Source organism: Nelumbo lutea, chromosome 6, assembly GCF_056320005.1.
Source record: "Nelumbo lutea isolate HS-2025 chromosome 6, American lotus-T2T, whole genome shotgun sequence".
Taxonomy (NCBI): Eukaryota; Viridiplantae; Streptophyta; class Magnoliopsida; order Proteales; family Nelumbonaceae; genus Nelumbo; species Nelumbo lutea.
In genome coordinates this window covers 23,085,355-23,098,156 of record NC_142689.1, presented here as the reverse complement: position 1 = coordinate 23,098,156, position 12,802 = coordinate 23,085,355, and the positions used below count along the sequence as shown (strand labels likewise).

Below are 12,802 nucleotides of genomic sequence, written 5' to 3'. Positions count from 1 at the left end.
TGTGCAACTACCCTTCTTTCGAATTCCATCAAAACCACTTAAAATATAAGTACATTCATGCACTCGGAGGTAAAATCCTCCTCTTAACTAATCTCCTTCATTTTTAGGCCCAGTTCACTTTTTGGTAAGTTACTTATTCAAGTAACTGCATTTATCCATATTCTTTTATTTCTCAAATAAATAAGATAATGGTCCTTTTAACCATATAAATCTATTATTAAAAGGGACATTTTTGTCCCATCCAAGTGTTGGCAACTTTCCCCAGGTGGAAAAGTTATTTATCCACCTAGGAGATGGGTATAGGTAAGTGATATCCAGGAAAATAATGGGTTTCTTGATCAATGGAACCAAAATCCCATTGACCAACTTTCCCCCCTCTAAAAATCAAAAAAACAATGTCCCTTAACATAGTTTAGTTATCTTCATTTCACTTCAAGTACAGTTAAGTATTAACTTTTTTTTTTTTTTTTGATCAGCAACTGAAAATTCATTCATTAATTTATAGAATAGGAGTATAACAGGGCTAGGTATTTCTCCTAACAACCTTTTACTTGATAAGAGCAATCCAATTTACAGTTCTTAACATTGCTTTTTCCATTTTATATGTTGTTTGATTCCAATCCCACGAGAAGGCCGTTACAACTCGTTGTAAATGTGGGATGATATGGGGGGAAGCCTATGGTGCAATTTGGCAAGTCTTTTTTGAAAGATCTTATGGAAGATTTGACAGCCAAAAGATGTAGCGGGCTTTTAGATAAAGATCTTGGCAGCCCACAGATTGGTTGGAGGCACGTCTTTCTGTGTGATGAGACGAAAAAAAAATTGAAAAACTCCATTTGGAGCGTTCTGAAAATAGCCCAAAATGGGCTTTCCACGTCTTTTTGGGATAGAATCTTTCAGTGGCTAGATCTTCCCCCAACCAAACATGGAAAAGACGAAAACGCGAGTTGTCGGGCTTCTAAACAGCCAAGAACTCATGCGGAAAGATGCACCAAATGGGACCTGTATTTGTGCTACCCTGAATATTTGGTGCAACTCCAAAAGCAAAGCATGGAGCTTCATAGTTTCAATCAAGGTTCAAAATATCGGTACACCCGATATGCTAGTAGGGGCGTATCGGGTGAATTGATACTATTTTTTTTGCTTTTTTTTTTATTTTTTTTCTGAAACCGGTTCAGGGGGGGCGGTTTAGGGCTCCTCCACCCCTGAACCGGTCAGACCCCTGATACACCCACTATAGGGGTGCATCGGAGGGGTCCCGGAACGATACGTATGGGCCGATATGTGTCGATACTTTGAACCTTGGTTTCAATCATTTGGAAGTTTTTTCTTAAGTGTTTTGAACCAAATTTGGGTGGAGCACGATCTTAGAGAAGCTGCCAGAACATGGAGCTTCACACCATTTTAATTTCAGAAATGTCTCCGTCTTTTACTAGAAACAAATACAGTGCCTGGAAACAAATTAAACCTGGGAGGACTCATATCAATTGAATGATGTAAAAATGTTTTCATACACGTAATTGGGTGGAAGACTGGGAGAACTCATACCAATTGAATGATGTAAAAATATCATTGTACACAATATCAGGTGGAAAACTTTAGACTTGGATTTGCAAGAACAATTACATCAATGCACTAATACTGCTTGATTTGTATCTTATTTCAAATTCTGAACTTTTGAAGTGTAGCCATAGCATATGGATGCATCAGATGGTAAGATTTTCTTGAATAGCAGAAAATGAAAATGTTCCCACTATGCTCCCTCCCACGTCTGGGAAATTTTGACATCCAGGAAGAGGTTTCACCTTGCCCATTGGGTCAACTTCAACTGGGTACTTTAGGAGGTGTCCAGTCATCTCTGTTACATCATCAGCTGCAAATTGTCTCCAATTCAACTCTCCCAGTGACCTAACCCGCCTAACACATTCAAGGCTCTCAGGTTGTGTAAAGCATTGTTCAACAGATCCAATGTGCTCTGTCCAGAGTGACATCCTATACCCATAGATCTGACAAACACGCATGGCAGAGTTCAATAAAGGATACAAGATGAAACTATGATACATCACAATTTCAATTTCTAACACCACCAGTAATGAAGCAAGATGAGGATGCAGACTATTATCAGATGATCAGATCAAAGTGTACCTGCCCCTTTGGACTAGACAGTTTTCTAGCCCACGTATGTGATGGTTGATAAGCACCCATTGCAATCTCTGTGTCTCTGGTACCCTCCATGGAGCGCTGGTTAATGTTTGCAGAACCCAATATAACATACTCATCATCAATTATCATTCCTTTTGAATGAACATAGATCATGAAGCGTCGACTCTTCTGAGTGCGGGCCTAAATTAACAATATGCAGCATATTTGAGTCAGAAGGAATTGAAGTATGATTTTGATACCATGTGCAAACTACAGAATTCATATTCAAAGAGATGTAAGAAGAAATTAAATAAATGCCACTACCAGCAAATGGAAGAAAATTTATGGTTATGGTTGTAAAGATTGAACTACTTAAGGTTGCAAGTATCCGGTTCACAGGTTTGAAATGTGTTTTGGACACGTTTCAGACAAAAAGAATAGTGAGTAATAATTTTTGGAAAGGGAGAAGGGAGTAACAAGACAAATGAAATTTACTTCAGGAGTGTCAGCTGTAATTGAACTTCCAACATATGGAGTGCCACTCCCATCTAGAACTTCACGGTTGCCGAGGCAGAAGAAATTCAAATAATCTTCTGGTACATATGTCTTCTCAAGACCAACCTCTTCCAAAGCTTTGTAAATCGTCTCATACATCATTTCCATCGTTTTATTCTGCAGCAAAGATATTAATTAAAGAAAATATAGAATCGGGGTTATGTATATACTGAAAATAGTTGTAAACATTAATGCTACCTCCAATTAAAGTTTTTTGCTAATAATGACAACTAGATTCCTTTGGAGAATTAGAAATAATGATCTAACATGAAAAATATGGCATGAGAGAAAACTGTAAATTTCTTCAGTTTCAAGAGAATGGATTCTCATACCGATGAAAAAGAACGGATTTTCATGGGGTTTCGATGCATAAACACAGATTCAGGGAAAGAAAAGCAAAATATTAAAATACATGTATTTGGAGATTGATGTTACCAAACAAATGCCAAAAATTACACCCCAACTAAACCAACTGAACAATTCAACATCAATCTAATTGTTCTATTCTTACCACACATATGCATATATTATAAGTTGCAAACTCCTGCACCCTAATTTCAATTTTAATTGAGAGGGTAATAATTGGTAGCCAGTGTAAACTTGACCAAACATCCAAATTGAATAACATAGTTTGATAGAACTTAAAGATTTGATGGCATTGCTCTCTTATATAATTTTCTTTGTTCTTTGACGGTTTGATGCTCTTTGTCTTTTGCAATTTGTTAAGAACTAAATGGATTAGAGATGCATAAAGCTTTTAATAAGATCTATGAAAACATTATTTGTAGTAAAAAATGGGCTAGGTGATTATAATGTCATTGATTAGTGGTACCTTATGATACCAGAATACCTGTACAAGGGTGCCATAACCATATCATGTTGGATACTTCAATTTTTAGTGTAATTCCATATCCGATACCGTGTCCATTCATGTCCTTTATACGGGTAAAACAGGTGGTAGCCAATGTTTAAAAAATGAGGAGACATGAAGCAAGGCATTAGATCCTTTAGATGCACGAGGCATAAGCCTCATGAGTTACTATTTTTAAGAAAAATGAGAAATGTAGAAACATGCACAAGTGGAGCATAGTTTTATATAGGAAGAGCATATAAATGAATACAAACAAAAACTATAAGAATATTAAGAGCTTAGAAAGCATCTCATAGCCAATAAAAAACTTTAAATGTAAAATACCGCTTCAGGTATAGATAAATCACATTTACATACATCTAAACATGTATATAAACATAAATATACATATACACACACACACATCAAGGCAACCCTCCAGACACAAGCCTCATATGCTTCCTAAAACACTGGTGGTAGCTTTGTACACCTTTGTGTCTTAATTAATCATTATCAGCTAAGCCTTATCTCAAGACTACCAACTATATGGGTCAACTACAGTACTCCTGTTCCTCCATTCTATTCTATTCCGTGCCATATACATTGTTAAATTATGAACCCTTAAATCATTTTTTACCACTTTAACCCATGTCCTTTTTGGTCTACCCCTAGCTTTTCTAGTCCTTTCAACTTCTTTGCACATGACCAAACCATCTTAGTCTACTTTCCCTCAACTTATCACCTATCAGAGCCATTCCTGAGTTCCTTCAAATAAGTTAATCTCTGACCCTGTCCATTCTAGTTTTCTCATTCATCCATCTCAACATTCATATTTCTGCCACACTCCTAGTTAATCATTACCAGAAAAAATATATTAATAAGAATATGCTTTAGACTACCAGACCACTAGAATCTAAGCGCTGCACCAAAAATTTATTAATTAAGAATCTTCCACACGCCTAGTACATGAGAAACTTCTATTGTTGCTAGATTGTAATTTTCTAGCACTTCCAAAGACTACATAGAAAAAATGACCTTACAACTAATTCCAGAAAGACAGAAAAAGCAATAAAGGACAATTCCAGAATAGCAGATTCTGACCAATGGAAATAGCTCATTTGTTTTATTTTTTTTTCTGGTGGAAAAATAGCTCTTTTTTTTTCTGAAATACATAAACAATAAAGAAAATCTAACAATAACACCAATACTAGCAGTACTGAAAACTATAGTCATGCTGAAATCTACAAATATGATGAAGTAATGTTTTGAAAAACATGCATTCCTCACTCAAAATGGACTTCCCAGGTACTAGTTGGAGACTACCTGCCAAAAGAGAATCCGTTGCATAGCAGTGCTTGTTGGAACACCCTCTGGCCACATTGGAATAACTATATAAGCAGCAAATCTTTCATTTGCTCTGATTTTATTAGCAATTTTTAGTGCAATCTCCATAGGTATTAAATTGTTGGCACCTGCATACAAAAGTATAACTTTGCATTCAATAAAGGAAATTGACAAACAAAGCATTAAAGATTAGATACAACTACCAAACCTCATATTATAAGATGGTTTCACATAAAACTAAGAGAAATATGTTGGTAGTCAAGGTTCCGAATTTGGTTTCACCATAAATTTCACCACTCATGAATGGGGAAACCTATTATTTCCTGGCTGCGTATTGGACATTAGTTCAAAAGAAATTCTGTAGAATCAGTTGTGATGCAAGTTTATAGAGATTCCTCACCAATTCTACAATCTTCTCTCTCCATTCATACTCACCATGGCAAGAGATAGTTGCATAATGAGAAATGGCTACCAACTGATGTTTGATAGTAGTCACTTGGTAAACCATGTTCTCAGGAAATGGGAGGTTTTCTGGAAGATAGAAACAAAAAGGTGGGCTGGGGTTAGGATGAAATATTGGATCTTCTGTTTATACTAAGGATAGCTGTCATAAGGAATCCCCATTCAATCTTGATATAAAGTGGTTCTGCACAAGCCCACATTTCATTAGAAGGGGCAAAGGGTTCAGGAGATGTCCATGGAGATAACTTTTATTCTTAATGAGAATGTGAAAAAGGATTGTTCTTGAGATCTTGTTCATGTTTCAAGACAAGCACAGACAGGTATGAAATTGCTTATGGGTTAGATGGAGGTGGTGGGTGTTAAGCGGGATTTTATTGTACAGCAGATTAACATTACTATGAACTGTATAACTGTAATTTTTGTACAGCTTTGGATTGTCTTGTACCATTTTGTTTGATTCCTATCCTTACACACCATGTTTTGCAATTGCTTCTTAATTTAATATAACTCTTTCTAATTGTTATCATTTAACAAAATAGGTGAATTTCAAAAATTTTCTCAAAACTTCAGCCAATGTTAAAAAAGTACAATTCTACACTCGAGTGTATAGTGGTACAAAACACAAATATAGGAAACAAGAAAAAGAAATAATAAATGTAAATAGGTACTAAGTTAAACATCTAATTCATTTCTATCCACAGTAAGTTTCCAACAATTAAGGTGGTATTCAGTAAGTGTTGAAATAGGTGCTGAAAGTGGTGTTGGTTCGGCTGGTTTAGTGTTTATGTTAGTCATATTTGTGTCTTAAGTCCTTAGTTATTGGGCCTAAACTTGTTTAATATTTTATTTGTCTAGGTGTCCCATCACTAATCAGGGGCATTCTAGTCCATTCATGTAACATTATTTTGTAAACATCCATATAAGATTGTAGGGCCGGCTGAAGTGAGTAAGCTGCCATTCTCAAATCTTCTTCTCTTCTTCTTCTTCTTCTTCTTCTTCTTCTTTGGCTGCTGTGTTCCAGCAAACATGGTATCAGAGCACTAATCCGTCTGTCTGGTTACAGCCGCCACTTTTCTGCTCTTCTCTATTCCTTTTTTTTTCCTCTCTCTCTCCTATCTTAGCCGCTGTGAAGAAACCCTAGGGCTGACCGTAGAACACAGCAAGGTCTGTATCTAGGGTTTCCCTTGGTTGTAGGGCCCAAGGGGAGTTTGTTCCAGAAGCCAACTAGACACCTTGCAGCAGGTAGTAGCCATTCAGCTGCTAAGAGAGATCTGTGTGGAACAGATCTAGGTGGAAGGACTAACTTCGACAGTCCTAGTACAGATCGTAAGGGTGATCATAGTCTACGACAGCAAAAGTCAAAGCCCAGCCTAGCCTAGGAGAGTTCAGCACAGTACAGAGGTGGATTGTTCTTGGTTTCAGACCTATTACGAGGGGTTCTCAGACTTGTAACAGCCTCGGTAAGTCTGAAATAGTGTTTTTTGTACTGAGTTTTCAATTGTGATCACTGTAAGAGGAAGGAGATGTTTTCAATATCAGGAGAAGTGTCTTCTAGGGATAATAGAACTGGTGGGAGGTCTCCTAATCTGGAAAATCCAAATCTGCACAGCTTGCAGATCACCCGTGTATTGTTGGATGAATATAACTTCAAAGAATGGTCTATTTCAGCCATGCTCTTCATTACTTCCCGGGAACTTACGGGTTATTTAGATGGACAGAAGAAGGAACCTGAAGTAGGTAGTGTGGAGTATGCAGTATGACGTAAGGAAAATGCTACTGTTATGTCCTGGCTGCTTGCTTCGATGACTCTAAGAGTGGCCAGGACTGTTCAACACTTTCCCACTGCTGCTAAGATTTGGGAGAAAGTGTCTAAAACTTATGGACAGAGAAAGAAAAATGCCAGAATTATAGGCTAAACCAAGACATTGCTGCATTGAGACAAGGAGATATGACAGTTGCAATGTATTTTGCAACCCTAGAAGGACTATGGGAAGAACTTGATCATCATCTTATTCTCGATTGGGAGAATGCAAAAGACAAGGAGAGGCATGATAAACAAACTGAAGAGGGTAGAGCCTTTAAGTTCTTTGCTGGTTTAGACCCAATGTATGAGAGCAAAAGGTCTCAAATTTTGGGAAGGGATGAAATGCCAGATTTACACCATGTCTATTATCTAGTAAGGAATGGAGAGGTTAAGAGGAAAGAGATGCAAGTTGACACTCAAATACAACCAGTTGAACAACCTGTTGAACATTCAGCCCTGATTTCTTCAAACCAAAAGGGGAGCAAGCACTCAGACAAGAGGCATCTTAAGTGCATTCATTGTGGCGGTGAAAGGCATGTAAAAAAGACTTGTTGGGTTCTTTATCCTCATCTTAAACCAGCTGCATAAGGAAAGACAATAAGCCCCAGAAGAATCAAACAACAAGTGGGAACCTTGTTACTAGTCACAGTGGTGATAGCTCGAAGAACACATCTACAGTTGCATCTTCTCCCATGGGACAAACTGCTAATTCCTCCACATTCGGGTCCTTGGGTTTCACTGCTGGTGAGGTAGAGGTCCTTAGCTGGGCCTTAACCCGTCTAAGGACTAATTCCCTTGCTTCCACCTCTCTTGCCAAATCAGGTATTGTCTCTGCTTATAGTGCAACTTGTTCTATAGACTCTACTTCTTGGATTATTGATTCCAGTGCAACTGACCACATGACACACATGTCCTCTTTATTTTCTTCTTACCAATTGATGTCTGGCCAAGATAAGATGAGAGTTGCTGATGGTTCTCTCTCCACCATCTCTAGGAGGGGGGGGTTGACCTAAGCAAGGACCTCTCTCTTAAATCTGTTCTACATGTTCCCAATCTTACTTCCAACCTCTTATCTGTTTCGAATCTCACCAAGAATTTAAACTGTAGCATAACTTTCTTTTCTACTCATTGTATCTTTCAGGACAGATTGACGAAGATAACGATTGGGAGCAGTCATGAGTGTGGAGGTCTCTACTATTTTGATGCAGACATCAGTTCGGCCTTACAATCAACTGCTGCCAATAGTCAGAATAATGAGGAGTCAATAGCTAGGTTATACTTGTGGCATGCTAGGCTAGGTCATTTACCTTTTTCATCATTGCAAGGGCTGTTTCCTGAATTATTCAAGGGTATTTCAAGCCAAAGTTTAGTTTGTGAAGTGTGTCAATTGTCAAAACAATGTAGAACTCTTTATCCAATTTCTAGTAATGAAATTCAAGTTCCTTTTGATTTGGTCCATTCTGATGTTTGGGTCCCTTCACCTCTTGTTTCTGTAGATGGCTTTCGTTACTTTATCAGTTTTATTGATCACTATTCACAATGCACATGGCTCTACTTGTTAAAAGGACGTGATGAAATGCCACGGATAACCATGGCATTTTGTAAAATGATTGAAACTCAGTTTGACAAGAAGATTAAGCAATTCTGTTCAGACAATGCTACTGAATATTTTGAAAGATCCTTGAACCTGTTCATGGAGGATGTTGGCATGCTACACCAGTCATCTTGTGCTAGTACCCCTCAACAGAATGGGGTTGCTGAGCGCAAAAATAGGCACTTATTGGAGACCGCTCAAGCTTTACTATTTCAGCACAAGGTTCCCAAGCACTATTGGTCTCAAGCAGTCTTTACCGCATCATATCTGATAAATCGGATGCCATCCAAGGTGTTGGGTATGAAAACCCCTTTCTCTATCCTTTGCCCTTGTGAATAAACCCTAGTTCATTCTAGGTTAAAGCAGAGAAGAAGGAAGAAAAGAGAAAGGAGAAGAATATTCGGCCAGACTAGAAGAGAGAAAAGTAAAAGTCTCACTCTCCTAGCCGACCCACTTGACTTTTATTCATAAAACTTAAGTTACAAGAAAGACAATTTTGTCCCTCATAGAAGATGGGACACATAACTTAAACTCAGATACAATAGACATTTCACTTTCAATAAGATACACCAGAATGACCAAAATACCCCTGACTCGAGCATTCTAACACTCCCCCTCAAGCTGGAGAGTATATATCATATAGTCCCAGCTTGTTACAAATGTAATCTATTCTTCCCCGAGACAATCCTTTTGTGAAGAGATCTGCCCACTGATTTCCTGAGCTCACATGAGATGTAGTTATTACCCCACTTATCACTTTCTCTCTCACAAAGTGACAATCCACCTCAATATTTTTAGTTCTTTCATGGAAGACAGGATTGGATGAAATGTGAATAGCAACTTGATTATCACAGTATAGTTTCATGGGTTTGTCAATAGAAACCCATCTCCTATAGTAGGTTCTTCAGCCATACTAGTTCACATGTGGTATGGGCCATAGCCCTATATTTTGCTTCCACACTACTTCTTGCCACCACTGTTTGCTTCTTGCTCTTCCATGTTACAAGATTGCCACCCAAAAAGGTACAATACCCTATGGTTGACATCCTGTCTGATATAAAGCCAGCCCAATCAGCATTTGTGTACCCTACTATCTCAAGAGTTCCTCCCTTTTGGTATAACAAACCACGACCTGGAGCACCCTTTAGATACCTAACAGTTCTCAGAACAACTTCCTAGTGAGGAACCCGGGGATGTTGCATAAACTGACTCACCACACTTATATCTAGTCAGGTAATGGTCAGATAGTTCAACGTTCCCACCACCCTTCTGTATCTTCCAGGATCATCAAACTCTTCACCTGCATTCACACTTAGCTTGACATTGAGTTCCATAGGAGTCTCTGCTAGTTTAGCACCTAACAACCCTGTTTCTTCAAGTAGATCAAGAACATATTTCCTCTGACATAGGTTGATCCCCTGTTTTGACCTCGCAACTTCTATTCCTAAGAAGTACTTTAGCCTCCCCAGATCTTTCGTATTGAAGTGATCCTGTAAGAATTTTTTTAGTCTGTCAATTCCATTGCTCACTTCTAGTTATGACAATATCATTTACATAAACGACTAGCAAGATTTTTCCATCTTTTGAGTTATAGCTAAATACAGAATGATCAACCTGACACTGTTTCATCCCAAAGACCTTCACCACTTCACTGAACCTGTCGAACCATGCATGAGGAGATTGTTTCAGTCCATATATTGCCTTTTTGGTCCTGCACACCTTACTAGCCTCCCCCTGAGCAACAAACCCTGGTGGTTGCTCCATATATACCTCCTCAACAAGATCACCATGTAGAAAGGCATTTTTGATGTCAAGTTGTAGGAGAGGCCAATCATACATAGTAGCCAATGAGATCAACACCCGAACTGAACCAATTTTAGCCATAGGAGAGAATGTCTCCATATAGTCCACACCACATAACTGAGAATAGCCCTTGGCCTCCAACCGTGCTTTCAATCGTTCCACACTGCCATCAGGAAGATGCTTCACTGTATAGACCCATTTACACCCAACAGTGTGCTTACCAGGAGGAAGGGTGGTGAGTTCCCACGTGTGATTATGTTGTAGAGTAGAGAGTTCTTCTTCCATGGCTTGCCTCCACCCTGGGGAGATAAGGGCTTCCTGTACAGTCTTGGGAATGGGAACCAATGAGAGTAATGATATAAACTTGCAATGAGAAGCAGAAATGTGAGCAGTGGAAACATAGTCTGAGATGGGATGAGAAGTACAAGTACGCTTACCTTTCCACAAAGCAATAGGAAGATCAAGATCTGAGGGAGAAGGAGCAGTAGCAGGATCTGTCGACAGGTGCTGAAGTGGTGGAGGGGCCGAAGCACTTCTGCGGGTATACACTTGAGTAATTGGCGGCCTCTCTGTAGTAACAGGCATATGATGTGCATCTGCAGTAGGAATGGGAGCTACGGGGAGAGGGTCCATAACCAGTACAGGAAGAGGAACCACAAAGGGAGAAGAGACCCTAACATCTGAGAAAAATGGAATTGATTCAAAGAAGGTGACATCAGAGCACATAAACAATTTATGAAATTTTGGGTTATAGCACTTATACCCTTTCTGAGTCCTCGAGTAGCCAAGAAAAATACACTTCGTAGCTCGAGCATCTAACTTGTCTACTCCAGGCCCCAAGTGTTGAACAAAACAAACACAACCAAAGACTCTTGGGGTGAGAGGAAAGGGAGACAAAGTGGGAAACAACACGGAGAAAGGGGATTGACTTCCAAGGATTGACATGGGCATCCGATTTATCAAAAAACGGGATGTAAGAACTACATCACTCCAAAAATGCTTTGGGACATGCATATTGATCATCAAGGACCGAACAGTTTCAAGGAGATGTCTATTTTTCCGTTCAGCTACACCTTTTTGTTGCGGGGTGTAGGCACAAGAAGTTTGATGAATTATTCCATGATGTTCTAGGTATCGCTGAAACGGTGAGGAGATGTATTCTTTGGCATTATCGGAGCGAAGTATTTTCAAATGAACACCAAATTGAGTGCGTATTTCAGCATAAAATTTCTGAAAACTAGAGAATAATTCACTACGGTCATTCATAAGGTAGATCCATGCCATCCTTGAAAAGTCATCAACAAAGATTACAAAGTACTTAAACTCATTGTATGACAACTTTAACTGGACCCCATACATCAGAATGAACTAAAGCAAAGGGACTAGAGACACGACTATCAATTCTTGGACTAAATGAAACTCGATGATGTTTTCCTAACTGACATGGCTCACAATCTAACGATGAAAGATGACTCAAAGAAGGAACTAGCAGCTTCAAAGACTTGAGAGAGGGATGACCGAGTTTGCAGTGCCATTGGAGAGGAGTAAGAGACGACTGAAAAGCCACTGGGGGGTCACCACCATCAAGGTAATACAAACCACCTACTTCATGCCCTCCACCAATCTTCTTCCTCGTCTTGAGATCCTGAAACACACAAGAAGAAGGATAGAAGGTTACAGAACAATTAAGAGACTTGGTTAATATGCTAACAGACATAAGATTAAATGGAAACTTAGGAACATATAAAACAGATGCTAAAGACATGGAGGAGAAATCAACATCACCAACACCACAAATAGGAGATGTAGAACCTTAGCAAGAGTAACTGACTGAGATGTGGAGGAGCGAGAAAGGGAGAAAATACATCAAGAGTCCCAGACATATGGTCCGAGGCTCCGGAATCAATGATAGGGTGAGGCTTTGGAAGCTAAGCAAGCCATACCTAAATGGGCAAGTGTAGCTGTGTTCTGCCTGTGGTACACTCACCATTTCCTGCCCGGAAGAACAAGCGGGTGTGGAGGGGGTTGGGACAATTTGCTGGCTTTCAGTAATGGTGCTACTACTCTTAGATGTAGCATGGTTAGCCCAAGTGTTGGGTGGACCACGCAAATCATAGCAGAAATTAACTGTGTGCCCCTCTAAGCCATAATGTGTACATTTTCTCTGAGCATTACTCCTTCCTCTTCCACGCCCTCCCCCTGACTCTCGGCTTCCAGTCCAGCCACTAGCCCGGTTAAATATGTGTCC

At 39.2% G+C, this 12,802-nt stretch overlaps 1 protein-coding gene across 1 annotated transcript in view; it reads right to left on the bottom strand.

Annotated features, from left to right (window-relative positions):
• Positions 1–1,452: 1,452 nt before the first annotated feature.
• The window catches only part of LOC148847927 (phospholipase D beta 1-like), a 31,574-nt gene continuing 20,224 nt past the window's right edge, over positions 1,453–12,802 (bottom strand). The window contains exons 7-10 of the mRNA XM_088948229.1: positions 4,871–5,019; positions 2,638–2,814; positions 2,146–2,343; positions 1,453–2,006 (exon numbers count right to left, since the gene is read on the bottom strand). Coding sequence (XP_088804355.1) covers positions 1,707–2,006; positions 2,146–2,343; positions 2,638–2,814; positions 4,871–5,019 — 824 coding nt within the window. The 3' untranslated portion in view covers positions 1,453–1,706. The remainder of the gene's footprint in view (positions 2,007–2,145; positions 2,344–2,637; positions 2,815–4,870; positions 5,020–12,802) is intronic.